Source organism: Balaenoptera borealis, assembly GCF_965194805.1.
Source record: "Balaenoptera borealis genome assembly, chromosome: 7".
In the NCBI taxonomy this organism is placed as follows: Eukaryota; Metazoa; Chordata; class Mammalia; order Artiodactyla; family Balaenopteridae; genus Balaenoptera; species Balaenoptera borealis.
In genome coordinates, this window is record NC_138864.1 from 96025369 (window position 1) to 96049309 (window position 23941).

Genomic DNA, 23941 nt, shown 5'->3' on the forward strand with positions numbered 1-23941 from the left:
GACTATTACAAGAGACAAAGAAGGACACTATATAATGATCAGGGGATCGATCCAAGAGGAAAGTATAACAATTGTAAATATTTATGCAGCCAACATAGGAGCACCTCAATACATAAGGCAAATACTAACAGCCATAAAAGGGGAAATCGACAGTAACACAATCATAGTAGGGGACTTTAACACCCCACTCTCACCAATCGACAGATCATCCAAAATGAAAATAAATAAGGAAACACAAGCTTTAAATGATACATTAAACAAGATGGACTTAATTGATATTTATAGGACATTCCACCCAAAAACAACAGAATACACATTTTTCTCAAGTGCTCATGGAACATTCTCCAGGATAGATCATATCTTGGGTCACAAATCAAGCCTTGGTAAATTTAAGAAAATTGAAATCGTATCAAGTATCATTTCCGACCACAATGCTATGAGACTAGATATCAATTACAGGAAAAGATCTGTAAAAAATACAAACACATGGAGGCTACACAATACACTACTTAATAACGAAGTGATCACAGAAGAAATCAAAGGGGAAATCAAAAAATACCTAGAAACAAATGACAATGGAGACACGACGACCCAAAACCTATGGGATGCAGCAAAAGCAGTGCTAAGAGGGAAGTTTATAGCAATACAAGCCTACATCAAGAAACAGGAAACATCTCGAATAAACAACCTAACCTTGCACCTAAAGCAATTAGAGAAAGAAGAGCAAAAAAACCCCAAAGCTAGCAGAAGGAAAGAAATCATAAAGATCAGATCAGAAATAAATGAAAAAGAAATGAAGGAAACAATGGCAAAAATCAATGAAACTAAAAGCTGGTTCTTTGAGAAGATAAACAAAATTGATAAACCATTAGCCAGACTCATCAAGAGAAAAAGGAAGAAGACTCAAATTAATAGAATTAGAAATGAAAAAGGAGAAGTAACCACTGACACTGCAGAAATACAAACGATCATGAGAGATTACTACAAGCAACTCTATGCCAATAAAATGGACAACCTGGAAGAAATGGACAGATTCTTAGAAATGCATAACCTACCGAGACTGAAACAGGAAGAAATAGAAAATATGAACAGACCAATCACAAGCACTGAAATTGAAACTGTGATTAAAAACCTTCCAACAAACAAAAGCCCAGGACCAGATGGCTTCACAGGTGAATTCTATCAAACATTTAGAGAAGAACTAACACCTATCCTTCTCAAACTCTTCCAAAATATTGCAGAGGGAGGAACACTCCCAAACTCATTCTACGAGGCCACCATCACCCTGATACCAAAACCAGACAAAGATGTCACAAAGAAAGAAAACTACAGGCCAATATCACTGATGAACATAGATGCAAAAATCCTCAACAAAATACTAGCAAATAGAATCCAACAGCACATTAAAAGGATTATACACCATGATCAAGTGGGGTTTATTCCAGGAATGCAAGGATTCTTCAATATACGCAAATCAATCAACGTGATACATCATATTAACAAATTGAAGGAGAAAAACCATATGATCATCTCAATAGATGCAGAGAAAGCTTTCGACAAAATTCAACACCCATTTATGATAAAAGCCCTGCAGAAAGTAGGCATAGAGGGAACTTTCCTCAACATAATAAAGGCCATATATGACAAACCCACAGCCAACATTGTCCTCAATGGTGAAAAATTGAAACCATTTCCACTAAGATCAGGAACAAGACAAGGTGGCCCACTCTCACCACTATTATTCAACATAGTTTTGGAAGTGTTAGCCACAGCAATCAGAGAAGAAAAAGAAATAAAAGGAATCCAAATCAGAAAAGAAGAAGTAAAGCTGTCACTGTTTGCAGATGACATGATACTATACATAGAGAATCCTAAAACTGCCACCAGAAAACTCCTAGAGCTAATCAATGAATTTGGTAAAGTAGCAGGATACAAAATTAATGCACAGAAATCTCTTACATTCCTATACACTAACAATGAAAGACTGGAAAGAGAAGTTAAGGAAACAATCCCATCTACCATCACAACAAAAAGAATAAAATACCTAGGAATAAACCTACCTAAGGAGACAAAAGACCTGTATGCAGAAAATTATAGGACACTGATGAAAGAAATTAAAGATGATACAAATAGATGGAGAGATATACCATGTTCTTGGATTGGAAGAATCAACATTGTGAAAATGACTGTACTACCCAAAGCAATCTACAGATTCAATGCAATCCCTATCAAACTACCACTGGCATTTTTCACAGAACTAGAACAAAAAATCTTAAAATTTGTATGGAGACACAAAAGACCCCGAATAGCCAAAGCAATCTTGAGAAAGAAAAACGGAGCTGGAGGAATCAGGCTCCCTGACTTCAGACTATATTACAAAGCTTCAGTAATCAAGACAGTTTGGTACTGGCACAAAAACAGAAATATAGATCAATGGAACAGGATAGAAAGCCCAGAGATAAACCCATGCACATATGGTCACCTTATCTTTGATAAAGGAGGCAAGCATATACAGTGGAGAAAAGACAGCCTCTTCAATAAGTGGTGCTGGGAAAATTGGACAGGTACATGTAAAAGTATGAAATTAGAACATCTCTGACACCATACACAAAAATAAACTCAAAATGGATTAAAGACCTAAGTGTAAAATCAGACACTATCAAACTCTTAGAGGAAAACATAGGCAGAACACTCTATGACATAAATCACAGCAAGATCCTTTTTGACCCAGCTCCTAGAGAAATGGAAATAAAAACACAAATAAACAAATGGGACCTAAGGAAACTTAAAAGCTTTTGCACAGCAAAGGAAACCATAAACAAGACCAAAAGACAACCATCAGAATGGGAGAAAATATTTGCAAATGAAGCAACTGACAAAGGATTAATCTCCAAGATTTACAAGCAGCTCATGCAGCTCAATAACAAAAAAACAAACAACCAATCCAAAAATGGGCAGAAGACCTAAATAGACATTTCTCCAAAGAAGATATACAGATGGCCAACAGACACATGAAAGAATGCTCAACATCATTAATCATTAGAGAAATGCAAATCAAAACTACAATGAGGTATCATCTCACACCGGTCAGAATGGCCATCATCAAAAAATCTAGAAACAATAAATGCTGGAGAGGGTGTGGAGAAAAGGGAACACTCTTGCACGGTTGGTGGGAATGTAAATTGATACAGCCACTATGGAGAACAGTATGGAGGTTCCTTAAAAAACTAAAAATTGAACTACCATACGACCCAGCAATCCCAGTACTGGGCATATATCCTGAGAAAACCATAATTCAAAAAGAGTCATGTACCAAAATGTTCATTGCAGCTCTATTTACAATAGCCAGGACATGGAAGCAACCTAAGTGTCCCTCATCGGATGAATGGATAAAGAAGATGTGGCACATATATACAATGGAATATTACTCAGCCATAAAAAGAAATGAAATGGAGGTATTTGTAATGAGGTGGATGGACCTAGAGTCTGTCATACAGAGTGGAGTAAGTCAGAAAGAGAAAAACAAATACAGTATGCTAACACATATATATGGAATCTAAGGGGAAAAAAAAAAAAAAAAAGGTCATGAAGAACCTAGTGGCAAGATGGGAATAAAGACAGAGACCTACTAAAGAATGGACTTGAGGATATGGGGAGGGGGAGGGGTGAGATGTTACAGGGTGAGAGAGTGTCATGGACATATATACACTACCAAATGTAAAATAGATAGCTAGTGGGAAGCAGCCGCATAGCACAGGGAGATCAGCTCGGTGATTTGTGACCGCCTGGGGGGGTGGGATGGGGAGGGTGGGAGGGAGGGAGATGCGGGAGGGAGGAGATCTGGGAACGTGTGTATATGTGTAGCTGATTCACTTTGTTATAAAGCAGAAACTAACACACCATTGTGAAGCAATTATACTTCAATAAAGATGTTTAAAAAAAGAAAATAATAACTTTGAATTATATAGTCTTGCAGCTAAAAATGATCAATATTAATGTTGCTCTACATTTTTCTAGTTGTTTCATGTATATAATTTTATTTAAATAATTGAGAATGTACTATATATATATGATTATATACATATATGCATATGTGTATATATGTATGTCATATACATTTATATTATTTATTTTAAATAACTAAATGAATATTTTAAATGACTGCTCTTACTTTTTCTTAATAAGGATGAACAATTAATTAATCATTCAATGTTATAGGAAATTTATATGCTCATTACATTTTGCTATTGTTAATAAGGTTAGAATAAACAAACTTACATATATATCTTTGCCTGCAATTAACATTGTTTTCTTGTGATATATTTTGAGAAATGAACTTAGTGTCAAAAATGTTAAAGACTTTAAGGTTTCCGATATATAATGCCATGTTGCTGAGTATATACAATTTAAACCCTTTAAGTAGTAATAGAATTTCATCTTAATAATTATTTTCATCTTTCTCAATTTGATAGGCATAACATTGTATTTTATTTATCTTTAAGTTTGCAATTTCAACAAGGATAATGCATTATTAAACTTTATTTATGATGTTTCTCCTTTTTATTTTCTTACACTGGTCTCTTTCCTACTTTTACAAGGCCATTCATTTACCTATGAGAATGTGAGAATTGTTACCACAGAAGTAGAAAGAGAAACAAAGGTATTTAATTAGTTTCTAAATCCAAAATAAAATTTTTTGCAGAAGTAAAAATATTTGAAAAGTTAAGTTATTTTTGAAGTCATGTTCTGCTAAATCCAATATCAGGATCATCCCTGGATTTGCTCCTATTGACTTAAAAAATAATTCTTGTTTATCAGTAACATTTTCCTTCTTCACAGGTCTAGTGATAGCAAATTATATTCCCAAAATTGTAAAAGTTATAGTAGAAAAACTCTGGATTATGTTATTTTCCTCTGTAGAATGTAAATTTTTCTTTTGGCAAAATGTTACATTATTGGAGGTGAATTACAGCTATCAAGACTTGTTTTTAGGCTTTGTTAAAATGAGTATGATTCAGCTTTGCTATTACTCCAAAGGCAGATCCATTACTCTTAGGGCTGATTAAGAGGCAACTTAGTCAGGCATCCTGGCTCCTGGGGCATAAACTTTCTCAAATAAAAGCCTGAGATATTTACTGAGGACTCTTTGACTGAGTCTGAACTTTAATTTCTTTATATCACTCTTTGCTCTCTGAAGCAAATTGAAAAAATTTCTTCATAGGGTTTGCATACAGTACTTAGGAAGGTCTTGCCTCAATGGGGAATATTTAGCCCTAGATTGAGCACTGCTCCAGACTCCCAAAAACTCATAAAGTAAGACTCAAAAGGATCAAACTTTTCTCCAAGTAACTCAACTACATTTCAGAACAAACATCCATGTGAGTGAGCCAGGAAGTGGCTCTTTCCCAGATGAACATTGAAATGACTGCAGCCTTGCAGAGGCTCAGAATCAAAGGATACATCTAAGTTATGTCTGGATTCCTGACCCACAGAAACTGTGGGATAATAAATATTGTTTTAAACCATTAAATTTTGGTGTAATTATTTATGTAGCAAAAGATAACTAATACAGAAGGAAACTTCCACAACCTGACAAAGGGCATTGATGAAACACATACACCAAACATATTTAATGGTGAACCAATGAATATTTTCTACCCAAAAGATCAGAAACATATAAGGAGTTATGCTCTCACCACTATTGTTCAATTTCTACTGTGGGTTTAGCCAATGAAACAGTCAGGCAAGAAAAAACAATAAAAGGAATCCACATTGAGAAAGGATAAGTAAAACTGTCTTTATTCACAGACAACATGTAGAAAATCTGATGGACTCTACAAAATTCAGGGGTCAGAATGCTCCATTTTGTTAAGAAGCTATTTCTTCCAAAATTGATTTATAGATTCAAAATAATCCCAATCAAAAATTCAGCTATTTGCAAAATTTGACAAGCTGATTCTAAAATTCATATGGAAAAGTAAAGGATATTGAAAAAGAAGAAAAAAGTTCTTAAGCCTACACTATGTGCTTTCAAGACAAGTTATAAAGGTACAGTAATCCAGACAGTGTGGTATTGACATAAATTAGTCAAAGAGGTTGATAGAACAGAATAGATAGTCCAGAGATACACCTACAAATACATGGACAATTGATTTTCAACAAAGGTACAAACACAATTCAATGGAAGAAGAGTAATATTTTTGACAAATGGTAATTGAAAATTGGATATCCATATGCATAAAATATAAAGACAGAAAAAAACTAAAGTAAACTAAAGTAAAAAAAAAAAAAAAAAGAGAGACAAATACCCCTCCCCCGCCACATATATGAACAGATTGAACCTCCCTAGACTGATAAAAACAATTTACTAAAAATTTACAGCAAGTTTCATGTTTATTGTTAAAAAATGTAAAAATGTTTTCATTGCCAAAGCATAGTTCTAAAAAGTTAAAACATAACCTTCATATAAACATAAAATAAACTTGTATTAAAATCAATTGCATGACTACCATACAAAATTCCTTTGCACTGCTATGAACAAGGATCATTTGCTTTTCTCTAATACAAGAATAATTTACATCACAATCAATTTTCTGCCAGTTCAGGTCTACCCCTTCAGAGTTGTAAAATCATTTAGTCAATTAAAAAGTCAATCAAAGTTACAAGCACTGGAAAAGCATCCAGTATTCTCTTTTACATTTTTCCAATTTTGAATACTTTTTTCTTGAAAGGGTAATTTTCATTGACACTGCTAAAGTCAAGAAGCCCGAATCATTGTTAATTTAACACTCTACTGTTGATAGAAGTCAATAAACTGATACTTATAAAAGAACTAAAAGATATAAGCATTACAAAGGAAGAAAAAGAATTTCAGAGACTGTCAACATAGAAAATTCAAGAACATCTACAAATGTATTATTATAACTAACAACAACAAAAAAAACCCAGCAAGATTCTTTTGATTAAATGTCAACATACAAGGATCACTGGCTTAGACTGACCAAGAAAAAAAAGAAATTTGAGTAAAAGACTCAAATTACTAAAATCAGGAATAAAAGAGAGAAGTTCACTACTAATCTTACAAAAATAAAATGGATTATAAAGAAATACTGTGAATACCTGTGTGCTAACAAATTAGAAAACTCAGATGAAATGGACAAGTTCCTAGAAATACAAAAATCTATAGCTTTCCTCTACCCCAAATGTAAGCATAGAAAAATTTTAATGTAAAAAATTTGCATCTTGATGGAAGAAAAAATTTTAAAAGAGATATAAACCTAATAAAAAATGTGGAAGATCTTAGAAAAAAATTACAGAACACTGTTAGCCACATGAAACTTGCCATAGAGGGAAAGGCTTGACACAATAAAGGTGTAAATTTCCCTGAGTTAATCTTTAAATTAAATGTAATTTTAATAAAAATATGTACATGACTTGCAAAAATAGACAACTATTTTTCATACTCACATGAAGACAAAGAGACAGTTTTGAAGGAAAGAACTAGGAACCTATTCTATTATTAAGGCTTATTATAAAACTGCAGCAGAAAAGCAGTGTGATACTGGCAAAATTATATTTAACAGAAAAACTAAAAGGATAAGAGAACACAGAAAATTGCCCAAGTATATACCATGACATAGTACAATACAATCATTTTAGAAAGGAGAGATTACTGAACAAATGATATTGAAATAAGTTGGAATAAAAGAAAATTTGATTGCTGCCTTACAATATATACAAGAATAAACTCCAGAAGATTTTGATTCATATGTGTAAAATAAAAATTTTAAACTATCAAAAGGTGTTATATGGAATATCTTCAATCAACAAGAGTGCAAAAAAATTCCTAGATAAGATATAAGAAATACATCTCAGAAAGAATGATTGAAAAATTTGACTACATCGGAGATTAAAATTTCTTTTTAAAAAGACATATCACCAACAAAGTTAAAAAAAAAAAAAGCCACCGACTAGCAAAACATACCTACAAAGGTACAACCAACAAAGAATTGCCACCCAGAATATATTTTAAATCCTTATAATCAATTAAAAATAGTTTCAGACAACAAACAATAAAACAGCCAAAGGAGGCAAAGGATAGAAAGAGAATACTCACAAAAGAAACCCAAATGTTTAAAATATGGCTAAATATGAAATTATATATAATAGTTCAAACTTCTAAAATATATACAACTGATTTATTAGTAAAAATAAATACAAAAAAATTTAGATACAATAAAATACAACAAAATTTAAATACTCACCAAAGAAACCCAAATATTTTTAAAATATTTTAAAAATTTAGTCCTAGAGTAGTCAGTGAAATGTAAAATAAGGCAAAACAGTAACATTTTATCCCATTAAATTGATAAAAATAAAACAGAAGACAAAACTAAGCATTGCTGAGTTGTGGCCACAGAGAATGATCAAATGCTTCAACTAGGGATACAAAATAATACTCCTACTTTGAAGGATATTACCCCATATTCTAGCTATTAATTGTCTAGATATGTGCCCTAGAGAAAAAGTTCTACATGTATACTAGGAGACACACTTATGAAGCCATTAAAACAATGTAGATTATTCCATGACAAAAAAGATATCCCTAACACAATAAGTGAAAAAAGTAAAATGTAATATGATCTTATTTTTGCAAAAACAAATCTTATACATGTTATGTACACTGAATCACATATTCACACACAGGCACAAACACATATAACAGATAAAATATCAGTAGAAATCTTTCTTTACATAGTGGGAATATGAGTATTCATATCTAAATTTTGTTGTATTTATTTTTACTAAAAATCAGTTGTATATATTTTAGAAGTTTGAACTATTATATATAATTTCATATTTATCTTTTTATATATCATATTGTTCATATTATTTTATATATTTGGGTTATTTAGCTATTAACTCTTTCTTTTACAAATCATAAATACTAGTTTACTTAAAAAAAAATGAAAGAAATAATTTACTAAAAATTATAAGAAATCTGCTTACCATGACTTGGAATAGCGGCATTCACCATACACTCAGGGAATAAGCCACTTCCTTCAGGAATCCTCTCCTGACCCCCGTAAGTCTGGGTTACTGGGTCCTCCTATGTGATCCTGTGTGTAATCGTGGGTATATTGGTTCCTCTCCTCCACCAATGAGTTCCTTAAGGATGGGAACTAAGGAAACATTATCACTGTTAACCACTGATAGAATGTAAAACATAGGACACTGGGCAGGAAATCAAGAGATGTTTGATAAATAGATAAATGAGTGAATGGGAGAAGCTACAGTTTCACAGTGATCCTGTCCATTTTGTGTTCAGAATTACTTGCATTCTGTGACTATCAAAAGAACAACTTTTTAAATGATATAAATTATTTTCACCAATAGGAGAAATAATCTAGGAACGGTAAGGGGGGGGGGGATGCAAAAAAGAATTGTGACCAAGTTTTGCTGCATTTGAAAAGGAAAAAGAAGTGTTTCTCTGACATCCTAAATTTCCTCATGCACATATCTCAAGCTTAGAGGGACTTATCATATTGGACACATGTCCCTAAGACAAAGAAATGGGGGTTTCAGTATGAGATCTACTTTATGATGCTTGCAAAGAGCTCAGATGGAGAATCTCTCAATCCCCTGTTCCCGTCTTAAACATCAACACATGGGAGTAGCACCTGCTGCTCTGCAAGTGACCATGTCTCACACACAAGGCCAAGTCTGTCAGAAGATTAGGCAATGGCCCCTTAGTCCTGGTGTATCTATTACTATGTTTTCATTTGCCAGTAACAGAAATTCCCACCTAAACTGGCTGAAATATTAAAGAATTTTTTTAAACCACAGAACTTAAAAAGACATGTGATAAGGTAGGCTTTAGGTGGGAGTCAATGAGTGTTCCCGCCATGTTTCTCTGGAATTCTCAAAGCTCCTTCGTTCCCACATATATCAGCTTTGTTCTTGGGCTGACTTTCCTCCATATGATGGGATGGCCACCAGCATTAACTGGTCCCACATGCTGCTCTGTTCACAAACATGGAGAGACAGCAAGCAAATCACTTTTCGAAGTGATTAAATGAGAGTTTTGAGCTTCCTGAACTTTACTACCCTTTACTACCAATTATGTTGCCAAGGAAAAGCCATGAGCTGATTGTTGTAAGCCTGAGTTACCTGAACCAACCCCTATTGCAAGAACACATACTCAGAACTCAGGGTGGAATCTGTTCTGCCAAAGTGACATAGCTTCTTCCCAAGGGGGAAGGGCTGGAATGAATGATGATCTATGTCATTTCCATACTGTTGAAGAAAGCCCTGAATGCTTTTGCCAACATTCAAATGTTTTAGAGTAGACTTTTGATGTATTTGCAGTAAATGCCTTCTAATACTCATGAGTCATCTCTATCTGCAAGGTATTTGGCAGAGAAACACATTCAATACTACAAATGACTGACAAGAAATATCCTAGACAACAGTGTGCTAACCACACTACTTTAATTAGTACTGTAAAGGAGAAGTTGTAATAAATAACTTGCTTATATCCTAACGGGTAATAATCTAGTCATGGTAAAATCGGGGAATAAACAGCTTAATATTACCAGACACGTATGGCCATAATTTTAGCCCACAAGCAAATCCAGACTGTCCTATTATGAGATCCATTTGGAAGATTATGCTGTAGCAGGAAGGTATGGAGTTGATACCTGCAGAACTAGAAGACTCTATCTGTCTCTATACCCACATTTCCTAATATATTCTTCCTCTTTCTCTACAATATAGCACATTGGCCTTTCTATTCCTCAGGCAGGCCAAGTTGTTTCCACAGTGAGCCCTTTTCACATTTGCTCTCTCTTCTACCTGGCCTGGTCCTTTGTGCAACTTGTACACTCATAGCTTTGTGATCTTTATTCAAATGCCACCTAACCTATGGTACTCTCCCTGATTATGTGTTCAAAGCATATATCTCTATTCTCATCACAGTCTATAATATTATCATCCTTTATATTCTTCATAGGACTAATAGTACTTCAGAGTGTTATATAATTTTTACTAAATTTTACTGTTTTCTATTTTTTAATTTGTTAATTGCCTATATTCCCTATTTAAATCTAAGTTAAATGCAGGCAGCATCTTGGTCTTATTTACTACAATGTCTCTGTATCTGTAATAATGTCCAACAAAGCACAAACACCATTTCTGTGGTGAAAAGTGCAAATAGTTTAGAGTGAGAAGCTGTGATCTGGGTTATGTGATCTAAGGCTTGTCATTCAGCATTTTTATGCTGAGATTTTGAATATTTATGATGTATAAATGAACTATTGTATAGGGAATCTCCTTGAAAATTATAAAAATTCTATGCACTTCAAATTCTTTCTGTAATAATCAAGTTTTTTGATGGATGGATAGATGGCTAGATAGACAGACAGAAAGACATGGCTGAATATGTTAACAGAAACTATGATAATAGCATGCCACCAAATAGCTTACCTAAAAATTAAATAAATAAAAATTTGTTAGGAAATAGCAAATAGTTGATAATAGTTGCCATAGCTATTATTTACTGGGTGCTAACTAAACATATGCAGGGGATTGTGCTAAATTCTTTATGCAATTTCTCTCTTTTAATCCTCACTAACAACTTAATATGTTGCCAATTTACACATTGATGCACAGAGAGATTAAGTGAATCCTCGAGGTCACACAGACCTTAAATTGTAGTGCAGGGACTTGAACCAACTTTGTCTGACTACAAACACTGTGGGGCTCTCAAATTATTACAGACATCTCAGATATTACATGCTGTCTCAGCATCTGATCTGAAAGTCTCCAAGAACCTTCACATTTTCTTGTCCACTAAATGAATATGATCTCTCTGGAAAAATACCTAAAGTGATTGGTGTTACTCAAAAGAGTTGCTGAAAGCAATAAGATCTAGAGTGGAGAATAAAAATTGAAAAGCAAAAGGTCATTCAAAGACTCAACCTTCTTCCTTTCCTTTTATGAGTAATTTAAAAGAAAACAGATAGGCTTTTTTTCATTGAAATGATACATCTTCATCTCCTCCTCTTCTTCATCATTGTCCTCCTTGTCTTCCACTCCCCCTTTCCCCTTCTCTTTTGCCTTCCCTCTTCTTCTTTCTTCCTCCTCTTTACTCTATTTTACTCTTAGCCCCTCCATCCTTCTTTTTCTCTTTTGCCTTTTTCTGAGACCCCACTCATACTCATAGATTTGAACATCAAGTCTACTATGAGCAGTCTCCATCTCCTTGATGCTCTCTTCAGTGATCTACAAAAACCATAGTTATTCCACCGTACTCGCTAATAAACTATCCATACTACTTACACCACTCTAAATTGGATGCTTTCAAAGCCCAGTCTACACAAGTATTATGATTTTCCTCATTTTTAAGGTGTAAAATCTTGAACTAATTCTTTTCTGTGTACGTCTTCATCTGCTGACAAATTCCAACTCCTATTCATCCAGTAAACCTTTATTGAAGAAGTAATTGTATTGCAAGCACAATATCAGTTTCTCCTGTAGCTAGACTGGGATCCTACAATCTGGGTAATAGCACATTGGTCTGAAACCAATTGATCTGGGATTCTAACCCTAGGTTTAGTTCTGTGATGGTGACTGGTGACACAACTTCTCCAATCTCAGTTGAATACTGTTTGTCAATACAATGATGAAGTCTCATCTCCTTCTGACCATAGCTAGGAAAGGTTCTCTGGCTTTAAGGATCCATATAACTAGATTGGGCTCACTTAGAAATTAATCTACCATTTTAAGATCCTTAATTTAATCATATCTGCAAAGTCCCATTTGTCATTAATGTACTCACAAGCTCCAAGAATTGGAATGTGGACTCTTTGCGGTGGGGGGAGGGGGGGGCGCGCGATTTATTCTGCCTGCTACAGGAGTCTTAAAGCTAATGTTTATATCAGGGTGGAGATCTAGTTACTGCTGAGAATCTACCCACAAAATAAATATAAATACTCTACTTCTGTTTTGCTTCATCTGCCTTTCTTGTCTTTAAACAAGAAAGTAAGGACTGTCACTGGCCAAAGGGATTTGAAAACCAAGATTGCCGAAAGTACTATGGGTGAATAAAGAGAATGGAAATGGAGACACCTGGGTCAATAAACCATTAATATAAACATACCATGCATCTTAAATTGTCTTTGACTAAATACATTTATATGCTTCAAAAATTAGAAAAAGTAATAAAAAGATATGCAATGAAAATATTCCCTCATCTGCTTCCCCTTTAACACAGATATTAGGTTCTTGTACATCCTTCAACAGCTTATTTTTGCATATATAGCAAATATAAATACATATTCTTATCTTTCTCTTTATTACACTAAAGAGAACATTTCTATGCATGCCATATATATATATATATATATATACATATGACTAAGTAAAAAACTGTTTATAGGGACTTTTCATACCAGAACACAGAGTGTTTTTTTCCCATTACAGGGACATAGTATTCCATTTCATGGATGTACCTTAATTCTCATATAGGTTGGCATGTGGTTTAATTCCAACACCATTTATAGAATAGTGTCTTCTTTATTGATTCCCAATGCTTCCTTTATATTTAATTACAATATGTACTTAAGCTTATTTCTGTCCTTTGGACTGTCTGTTTACCCATGTCCCAGACCACAGAGCTGGCAATTGAAAGAACTGACAAAGAGAGACTGGAAGAGATTCATTTCAATGAATGGTCACAGCCTTGAGTGAGCACCATTTCATTATCTGAAGAATCTTACACTTGCACACTTCCCTCACCTATAATTAACAATCACTTAATCATTTATTAATAAAATAGCATGTTAAGCAAGACACTGTATTAAATAATGTGAGATATAGAGAAAGCTAATTTTTGCTTCCAATGCTCATCCATCTACTGAAGAAGGTAATATATGCATGGCTATGAAAAACAGCAATACAAAGATAGATTTTAAGTAGCAGCTAGCTGCTATAGCCATCAAGGACCATGACAATGATAACCGTTGACTGGGGTAGTGAGAAAAACCCTCAGAGTTGGAAAATCTTAAAGTGGCCTTAGATTAAAGAACAGAAGGCCAGACTAGGATGGAAGTTGGAAGAACTATCTTTATTGATTTGAGGACCTAGGTAGAAAAGGTGACTCATCTATTCAATAAAAAAAAATTTTTAAAGAAAAGGTAATTCATCTATATCTGAAATCTACTTTTTATATTTACCAATGAATAAATAGAAATTTAATGTCAGAATAAATAAAGTCTCAGGGATCCCCTCTTCCTGTCCTTAGAAATATTACAATGGGTTTTATACAACTACATTCTGCTTCTAACATAGAGTGATTTTAAAGTCTTGAAGGACTTAGAAACCTACTTGTTCTATGTAATTATATGAAATAAGTATTTTTGGAGAGATAACCATATAACTCAAACACTATTTTTCTCCACAGAAACACACAGCATCACCTTTCACTTGTGTAAGCAAATCAATTATAATCTTGACTACGGTATTGTTTGCAGCAATTTAATTTTTTCTGAACATAGCTCTTATTCTATTATAATGCTTGAATGATTCACATGCAATGTTTCCAATCTACTTTTCTTGGCTTGTGAAACTTTTTAACAAAATGTTAGCATTTGCAGGCACCAGATGTTTTGACATAAGGAGAAGCAAAATGTAAATTTTAATCCATGCTAGGAACAATAGCCTGCAGGCACCTTTTTCTTATTACATGAATTATATACTTAACCACATTGTGGTCAGTCCTATCAAAATCATCACCATCTAGAATGCTGTACTCTTGTCTTATGGTTGCCAACTAATGAAACTGATATATATTTAACATCATGGGTATCCAGTCCTTAACCCATAAACCTTATTGTATTTTACCACTTAACCACCCCACAGCTAGAACTCTGCAGGTGATAATAATAATAACAATTTTTTAGGTGGGTTTCAATATTCCTTTTGGTGGTCAATAAAATCAATGTTTGTAATATATTTAAAAGGTTTATAGCTGCAAATATCACTTATTTTAACAAAAACATTAAAACTTGTTACAACTTTCTTCATCTTTTCCATCTTTTTGACTCAACTCAGAGTAAGGGGTGTGTGTGTGTGTGTGCGTGTGTGTGTGTGTGTGTGTGTGTGTGTGTGTTTCTAGCAGAAGGGATTTGCTGATAGCTTCAAATGTTGCCTACATGTAGGTTCCAATAAAAAAATAACATAAAAATAGCATATTCTTACATGTGGAGTCTTTCCTAGCATCAAGAGATTAGAAGACTTTTTTATAAGCTCCCACATAGGCAGACATGTATCTGTACCCAAATACACCACATATGTACTTACACATACAATAAACAATCAAGTATAGAACCCATTCAGTCATCCTTTTTTCAGTCTATACAGTGTCAGAAAATCATCCTGACTTACCTTTACCTTATTAGAGTGGTTATTTCTTTCTACACAGAAATTATTGTATTGATCAGTATTTTTGGCATTGATAATTCATTAAGAAAAAAATTTATCTGATATAACATTTTTTAAAAATCAGTGAACCTATATTTGAACACAGAATAGCATCTTTTTATAGTCAACTCAGAGCCGTCCTTTTTATTATTTCTGCGGCAGGTGTGTAGAAAAAAATTCACAAACATGGTATTAAATATTAGAAAGTCTTAACATTTAACTGAAATTCTTATTAATTTCATTATCAAGGGATAGGTCTAGTCAATACCAATTAGCAGCTTTAAAATGTTTTACATATTAAAATACAGTATTCTGTTTATCCTAGATTGTCTGGGGACTATCTAGTATATTAAAAGATTTTGCAGAGTTTCTTAGTGATTTCATTGCTACAAGTATGCCTGTTAGCAATTTTGCAACATTTTGATGAACATTTTCCATAAATCAAAATCATAACAGCTTAAGAAGCAGATGGCAGGAGACTATACTTTAAAATGTAACAATTACTTTCATTAATAAGGAAATACTGGATTACTGTTTTCAGCATGGACTATGAAGTAAGCAGTTGTCAGCTGTGAAGTCTCATGGCTGTTAAGTATCCTTTCAGATGATTAACCCACATTCTATATTTTCCAGTGCAATCTATATACAAAGGCAGAACAAAAAGTATATTAAAGCATTTAATGATTCTATGCTTTCATTTTATACATATGCAAAGAAAATTTTGGTACATTTTTTAAAAGTATGTGTACAAGCATTCATTTATGTGTTAGAGAACACCATTGCTCTCTATTTTCTTAGAAAATAAGACACATTACTTTGCTATTAAAAATGAAAAATAGCAATAGTTATAAATTCTACAGTCTTATTATACTAACAATGTTTTCTTGATCTAACCAATGTTAGATTAAAATTATAGGAATATTACTTCAGCTATTCATATATATAAAATGTTATTAAAGTCAAAGATTTTTAACTACGTTGTTATTATTAAGATTAAATAGCTGAATTAATTGTAGCCTTGTATGCCATAAGCAACTGCAGTGCTTTTAGATAAGATCCTTGAATTTAGTTAGCTTTTAAACTTCAGTAGCCATGTAGTAAAGAATAACATAATATGTAACTTCCTGATTGCATATAATTTTTTCAGCATATTTTGCATACTTTCTATTTTGTTTGTTATATATAATCACCAGCTTTAAACAATGTACAAATAAAATTTATTTCTGTGGCAAAAGCAAAGTTGAAAATACAGAACTTTTGAAATAAAATGGTAGTGCAGGAATAGGAGAGGTAGAATTGGAAACACAAAAGTCTTTAACTTTATTCTTGAAGCATGTTGGATAAATGTAGGAAAAAAGATATATTACTGAAGATTTCATCAGTAGAAAACACAATAGAAATCATTTGGATATGTAGAAATACATACACAGATCCCTTTACAAGAAAAAGATGAAAAGTTCCCTTTTATGTAAAAAGCAGCAGATAGCAGTATTTCATCATTAAATTGGTTGAATCCAGTGGGAGGTTTTTTTAATCAAAATAATTATTTTCTGATGATCTCCTATATACTAAAATTCTCTATGACTCTCACAGAAAACAAATGTAGCATGGAAAAATTTTAAGAAAACTATTTTTATCATTTTGAATACTTTGTTTACAAATTAGAAATCATACAAATGATAAGATATTGGTGTATACAATGAATAATGATTACAGAAAGGTCATAAGATGCATTAGATCAGCAACACTCTAAATGTGTTAAGTATTTATTAAGTAAATGATATGAAATCTCTGTATATGTAACTTACACTAACTCAAATTGACATCTTGTATTTATCAACAAGCAGGGCACCAGAAGGGCAAAGGATGTAATTCCATGTAGCAGATATAGGCTGTGCCATTATCAAAACTGAAGCAAAATTCAATCCTTCAGGTATTTTCAAGAAACCCAGATGGTTGATCTAGTGTTGATAACATAGCAAAAGATTAATTGATTCCAGTTTTCCTCTACATCTTAGATATTATAAGGTCGGTAACTATCAGCCTAGAGATATTGTAAAAACATTGGAACATTTAGTTATGCCATTTATTTAAATATCAAAATTCCACAATACCAGAGCAGCAAAAACTATTTTCATGATACTTTGAAGTATAAGAAAATTCAAGCATGGCTCAATCTATCAAAACAAAGAAAAAAATAAATTCTTTTTTACCTTGTGTAATCTAACTTCTCCCCTGACAATGAAGGTAAATGAGCATACCAATCAAGAAACTCGTTGTGTCTATTTTTTTTAAAGTAAGAGCTATTAAATATTTTATTTACAGTCATATGAGTGGAAAAGAATGAGTTAAAAAAGGAAGAGAAAGGCTATTTCTCAATGTCCCCAGCTCATCTGGCTATTTATTATTTAGAGCTTTTGTACCCACATCTAGAAAGCTATAGTCACTGACTTCACATCTGTAAACTGAGAAAATATGATCTGTATATATATTCTCCAGTTATGGGGAAAATTCAATAAGAAAGGACACTAAGAAGAAAAAAATATGGAAAGCTACATCTACTCGTAAGAGGCCCTTGTTATTTTAAGATAACTGGGAGTTGGAAAGGTTGTTTAATGTGAGTCCACGAAAAGGAAGCCAATATTTTAGAGAAAAAAGATTGCATGGGACCTTATCTTGAAAAGATAACTAAAAATAATTTTTAAATTGTTTTATTTCATTTTTAACAAAGTTTTTATTATGATAGAAATTATGTAATAATTATTTGAATGAACAAGGCTTGGTTAATTGTGTATTAATAGTTCAGTGGTAGCTGATATTTTCTGTGACAAAATTATTTGGTAAACAATATGCCTCTTTTCCTGTTGTAAGTCTCATTTCTGCAAACATATTCTAGGCATCAATTTTCCCAAGGATCACTCTTGATTCTTAGATATTCAAATAATTTGCCTGTGAATTTACATTATTTCTACTTTTATATATATATATATATAAAGTTATATATATATAAAGTTATACATATATATATATAAAACTTTAAAATGTTATTGTCAGATAGTTACAACATCTATGTATCATAGAGAAACTGACCCATAAATGTATAAGCATATAACAGAGGCATATATATAACAGGGGATGTTAGAAAGGGGCTACTTTATAAGTGAAAAACTTCTTTAGTGAATAGTTTAGTGTTTGGTACACTTTCACTTACCTATGCAACCTTATCATTTCTGGGGCTGGGATAATGTTATTCAGATAACTAGGGCTCCCTCCTCCATCATTACATATGACATTAACTGTACACTTAGCTCTTGATAGATACACAGCTACAATGCTATCAACTGAGTAACAGACCTGATGTGGGAATTCTTCATCTGGGATCCAAGGAGATATTCAGGAGATCCCTCACACCTCTTAACACATACAAATTTGGGGCTGTATATATAAATTCTGTATTTTTCCAGGGAGAAAGTCTATAACTTTCAATAGATTCTCAAGGCCTTAAAAAGTTAAGAACTACTGACTAAAATTAATTTTTTAATCTACTTCAGTTGACTGTGACACAACACTACTCTTCACTCTGTCTTTAAAAATCCATTACCTGTTTTACAATCCCCTGATAGTTATTATAATCTGTAAGTAGTAGCAAATATTATTATCCTTTCCAGATCTCTTTCATCCAGACTCTACCATCCTGTGTCAAGCCATTCACTAGCTAAGATTATGAGAAATGGCTTTCAAGGCTGAGTAGTAGTGTTTTAGCAGAATGGAAAATGATGACAGAGTAAAGAAATCCTCAGTGTAAGTTTTCTCAGAATATTAAGAAATTAGAATAATGTATAAAATGAGAACAGAAATTAGCCTCTATCTAGAATGATGTGTTTTCCATTGACTTCAAGATATATTCCTTCTCTATGATTTGCAATGTTAACTTATCAACTTGGATAATACAGTGGAATTTTGTCATAAAGTATATAATGTTCTCTTGAAACTTCTTGAGGAAATGTATCTTATGGCTCTCTTTCACATGATCTATTTCAGATGAATTTATCTATCTGGCTTTGACAACTATTCCTATAAATTAAGAGTTTTTTCATGTCAAAAAATGAAAATTATTTTAATTCTCCAAACTCTGAGCTAATGCTGTAAGCTAAGCCTGAGATAATAAACATACCATAAAGATTTAATATTTTCCACTTTCATTAGCATTAAAATCTCAAATTTTGTGATGACGTATTTTTCATGTGAGTAATACCTGAAGCACCCTTTCAAAAGTTTATCCCAAAATTAATATTCATGAAAGATTACATGTCAATCACATTAGTAATATACAGTAGCATTTTAATTTTTAGGCTTCTTCCTCTTAGTAAAAAAATCTATTCCTGCTACATCATTTCATCTTGGTTTTCAAGGGCTTTCATAACTTGTTGCCAGTATTTTTCAGGACTCCGAACAGGCGTCTTCTAGGGTGGTCAGATCTTTCTAATGAATGTGTCATGAAGACACTTCCCCAACTTATTCTCGCTTTTATGATTTGGTTGATATTATTCACCTGTATAGCCTCCCCTCCACCAAATGTATGCTTTTTAAAAGAAGTTAAATTCTGCTGTTCCCACACATTTTTGTGATTCTCCAATCTTCATTTTTAGTTTTTCTGACCTCCTGTATTTGCAGCTTATGCTGCACCATGTAGGCTTTAATTTTAAATGTCTTCTATCTTTTGTTGTGGTTTCTCATGCAGTCATTTTAACTCCCTGAGGAGTAAGACCATATCTTGCTCATCTGTTCTATATTTTCACAGAACTTACTGCAGTTTTGAGTATCCCTCCATAAATACTCATTGATCAGATGATCATTCATGTAGGTCTAGCACAGAGTAACATCTTTGGTAAGTCAATTCCCAATGCTTTGAAGAAGCTCAAGAGAGAAAAATTTGAGTGAAGCACCATAGATGTAAATAATAAATGCTAACAAGGCTAACAGAGATCGTAGGGTACTCTAAGTACTCACAGGAATAGGACTTTATCCTCCACTCAGAGCTGAATATAATAAGAAAGATTTTCTGTTTTACTAATTATTTTGTCAGTTGGCAATCCAGTTTTCAGTATTTCATCAATTTGGAGCAAAACTGTATCAACTAATTAATTTAAATCCAAGTTTGGAAACAGTGATAAGTTTTATTTAACAAATTAACAAATTGTCCTAGTAGGGGGACTTTCGATATTTTATTTGCTGAAACTGATTATCCAATATCTCTTCTTGATAAAGTAAAAAGGATTTGGAGTGTAATTTCAGATGCTGATTAGAAAATCAGAAGAATGAAGGGAAAAAAAGAACATGTATTAACTGCATTGTGTACCTGTTTGGGGGAGCGGTGGGTATGCTTGTGTGAAGCGATAACAATTATAGCCAGTATTCTTGAGGACAGTATTCAATGTGTTCTTTTTCTGAACTGAGCATGTCTCCATAAATATGCAAAGATGCTTTTAGAGTTAGCGTGATTTAACTGACCAAGGGAATTAGAGTCTAATTTTAGAATCCTAAGTTTTTATAAATTTTCTGTATTTTATTGTGGAAAATTCTAATGTTTATTGTAGATTCACTTTTCAATTAGAAGTGGTAGATCATCTATCTTTTAATTAGTTCCCCTATAAGGCTTGAACTTTAGACAACTATCCCCCAGACAGTGGAAAAAAGGCAATGAACAACCAGATCTGTCGATCTTGATTCTTGAAAATTAACGTTGTCAGAGCTGAATAGGAAGGAGACGGAAGTAAGAAAATGTATATTTCAGAAGGTTTATTCTTTGCAGTCTGTTAGTTCCAATAGTACACCACCAAGTCACTACTTTTAAAATATCAGTAGAGAGCTATTTCTTATGTTGTGCCTCTTTCCAGGAAAACAAAATTTAAGTAGATTTGGACTCAGTAGTCAAAGAGAAAAAAAATCTTTTTTGCTCTTAATAATTCTTCAACACTGTGCTTCTTCTTCCTGTGAATTCTGTCGTTTCTAACCAATCAGTTTTTCATGAACAATATATTCCTTTCAGAAAAATTGAGCCAAAGCAATATATGAAACACAGAACTTAATTGCATAGCACCAGCATAGAATTGATTCCCAGTTGATGAATTGAGCCTGTTTATTTTTTATAACTCATCACCATCATCTGAGCTAAAGCTACTTCTCCTACTGCTCTCTTTGGAAACTGCAGGGGAAGTGGCAGATAGCAGAGGATCTGTTCCAAACGGAGATATTGTGTCATCCAGTAGCATGTCATCCAATCTTTGTTCCTCTTTCAAAGCCGCACTAAATGATAAATCTGTGAAGTGTGACAAAGGATCAGAGAAGGCCATAGCTTGATCACAGAGCTCAGGGCTTGTCCCCTGAGACAGAACCAATTGCTGGCAATAGTCTACTGAATTCTGCTCAAGATGGGCCTGTTGTTTGGTGATGTGAGCACCTAAATCAACTGTGCCAAGTGAAGCCAGGGTTGGCAGACCATGAGCACGAGCCTGTATTTCTAGTTCCTGCAATTTCAAACAAGAATAATTAAATAATGACTTTGAAAGTAAAATCAACTCTAGAGAATAAGCCACAAATAGATTTAAAATATTAACAAGCACTCAAAATGAAGAGTAATACATATTATAAATATTCTTTGCAAATAACAGAGTGTGGTATATTTCTAATGCCTGAAAAATAACCCTGAGGAAAATACTCAGATTTTTAAAAAATACTCAGATCGTTTGTTAAAGGAATACATGACATATAATGGTCCCATAGTGGCTCAGGCTACAGTACAACTATTTGGAGATAGTGGAAATCTTCCACTCATTCTTTCTGATTAATTTCTCTCTATAGGTCCATTTCATGGAAACAGGAGTGTTTTACCTGGCAGTAAGCTTGCTCACATATTAAAGAAAAAATCTTGAGGCTTATGAAAACCTATATTTTGAGATTTTGTGTCACATGAACAGATGAGGAGTGACAATATAAACTGGCAAAATATGCCTTAAGGCAATGAAATCCATAGCAATGTTACTATAGAAATAAAAGGGGGAGAGGAGAATTTAATGTCCAATATTATCCAGAGAAACAAAGGTTCTGCTTATTATTATTTTTTGACTGGGATAATATTTGTGTGTTTATGAAATTGGTTCTATTTTCTGCATCTTGCAATCAGTTATCATTCATTATATATTTTTAAAGCCAACTTGATCCTAGATTTCTAATCAAAACCTAATTGAATCAATCTAATTCATGAACTTCTAAAAGGCAATAAAATTATCCTTGGGAAGAAAAAATAATTGTTAATGAGAAAAAAATAAATGAGACCAATGAATAAAACTGATGATGGATGTCATATGTAAGCTACATGGTTCATGGCAACGTTCTTATAAAAACCTGAATCCGGAGTAGAAGGCGCCTGTTAGCCTGCTCTAATTTCTTCTGTCTGTGTTCTAATTCTCGAGCTCTCTGTTGTTCTTTTTGTAGCCACTTGATGTACTCCACTGATGCTTTTAGAATGGTTCCTTTGTTCCAGCGCGTATCACTGTAGAAAGGAGAGATAACCTTTTCACAATTGTGCATGTCAGCAGAATTCATAAGAACTTACAAAATCTTTCACATTAATATGAAATAATGATTTACATGACTATTATTCACTCTTAGATATTATTGCTTCTGAATAGAAATTTTAATAGAATAGTTAAGAAGCCCTTATATAGTAAAATTAATCCCAGAATGAAAATAAGTGTCAAAAGAAAGTAATAAAGTGACTTTTTGTGGGAGAGCTAAATGCAATATCATGATTCTACCATTACAGTTTTTATATTTTTAGTGAAAATTGCTTTTATTATTAACTCCGAGATTAAAATCTATGTGCGGTATTTCTGCATTAATGAATGAGGAAATGTACATTACTGAGGACTTAAGCCTAAATTTTTTAAGATCATTTCAAATGTACCAATCTTTTAACCTACTTTCTATAAGGTTGCTTTTATGCTTCTAGGAAAAAAATAAAATAAAGTCCCTCCTGAATGGTGATCCTGAGTAATTGTGAAACAAATCGGAGTTTGGCAACATCACTTTATGCAATAGAGCAAAACTTTCTAGAATCATTAGGCAAATTTTTCTGCACAAAAAGCATCAACATTTTTTTTAAAAGCTGGATATCTATTTTTAAGTAAGTGTACAATAAGTAAATACAGTTGAACATTGCCAATAATCTTCAGACTGTAGCATAGAAAAAATATTTTATTAAAACTTATTTTTAGACAGGAGAGATGATAAATCTGGAATTACAGAACAGGCTACTGAGTTTAATATCTAAAAACATACATCAATAAATTTAATACTATCTGACAATTCATAATATGTATGGAGAATAGGGCCAAACTGATTGCTAAAAGTTAATCAGAGCTGTTGAAAAATTTGGATGAATTTTCCATTTAGAATCATG

At 32.9% G+C, this 23941-nt stretch overlaps 1 protein-coding gene across 17 annotated transcripts in view; it reads right to left on the minus strand.

Moving 5' to 3' along the window:
* TFEC (transcription factor EC) overlaps window positions 1-23941 on the minus strand; it is a 686635-nt gene that overhangs the window by 16132 nt on the left and 646562 nt on the right. For 10 of the 17 annotated variants that reach the window (XM_082400103.1, XM_082400101.1, XM_082400100.1 and 7 more), the window contains 2 exons: window positions 22885-23032; window positions 18267-22007 (listed from right to left, as the gene is read on the minus strand). In XM_082400103.1, the coding sequence (XP_082256229.1) occupies window positions 21627-22007; window positions 22885-23032 (529 nt within the window). In that variant the 3' untranslated portion in view covers window positions 18267-21626. Of the gene's footprint in view, window positions 1-9008; window positions 17442-18266; window positions 22008-22884; window positions 23033-23941 lie in introns of those variants that run through there. The other 7 variants (XR_014246924.1, XR_014246925.1, XR_014246929.1 and 4 more) reach the window with 5 other exon arrangements.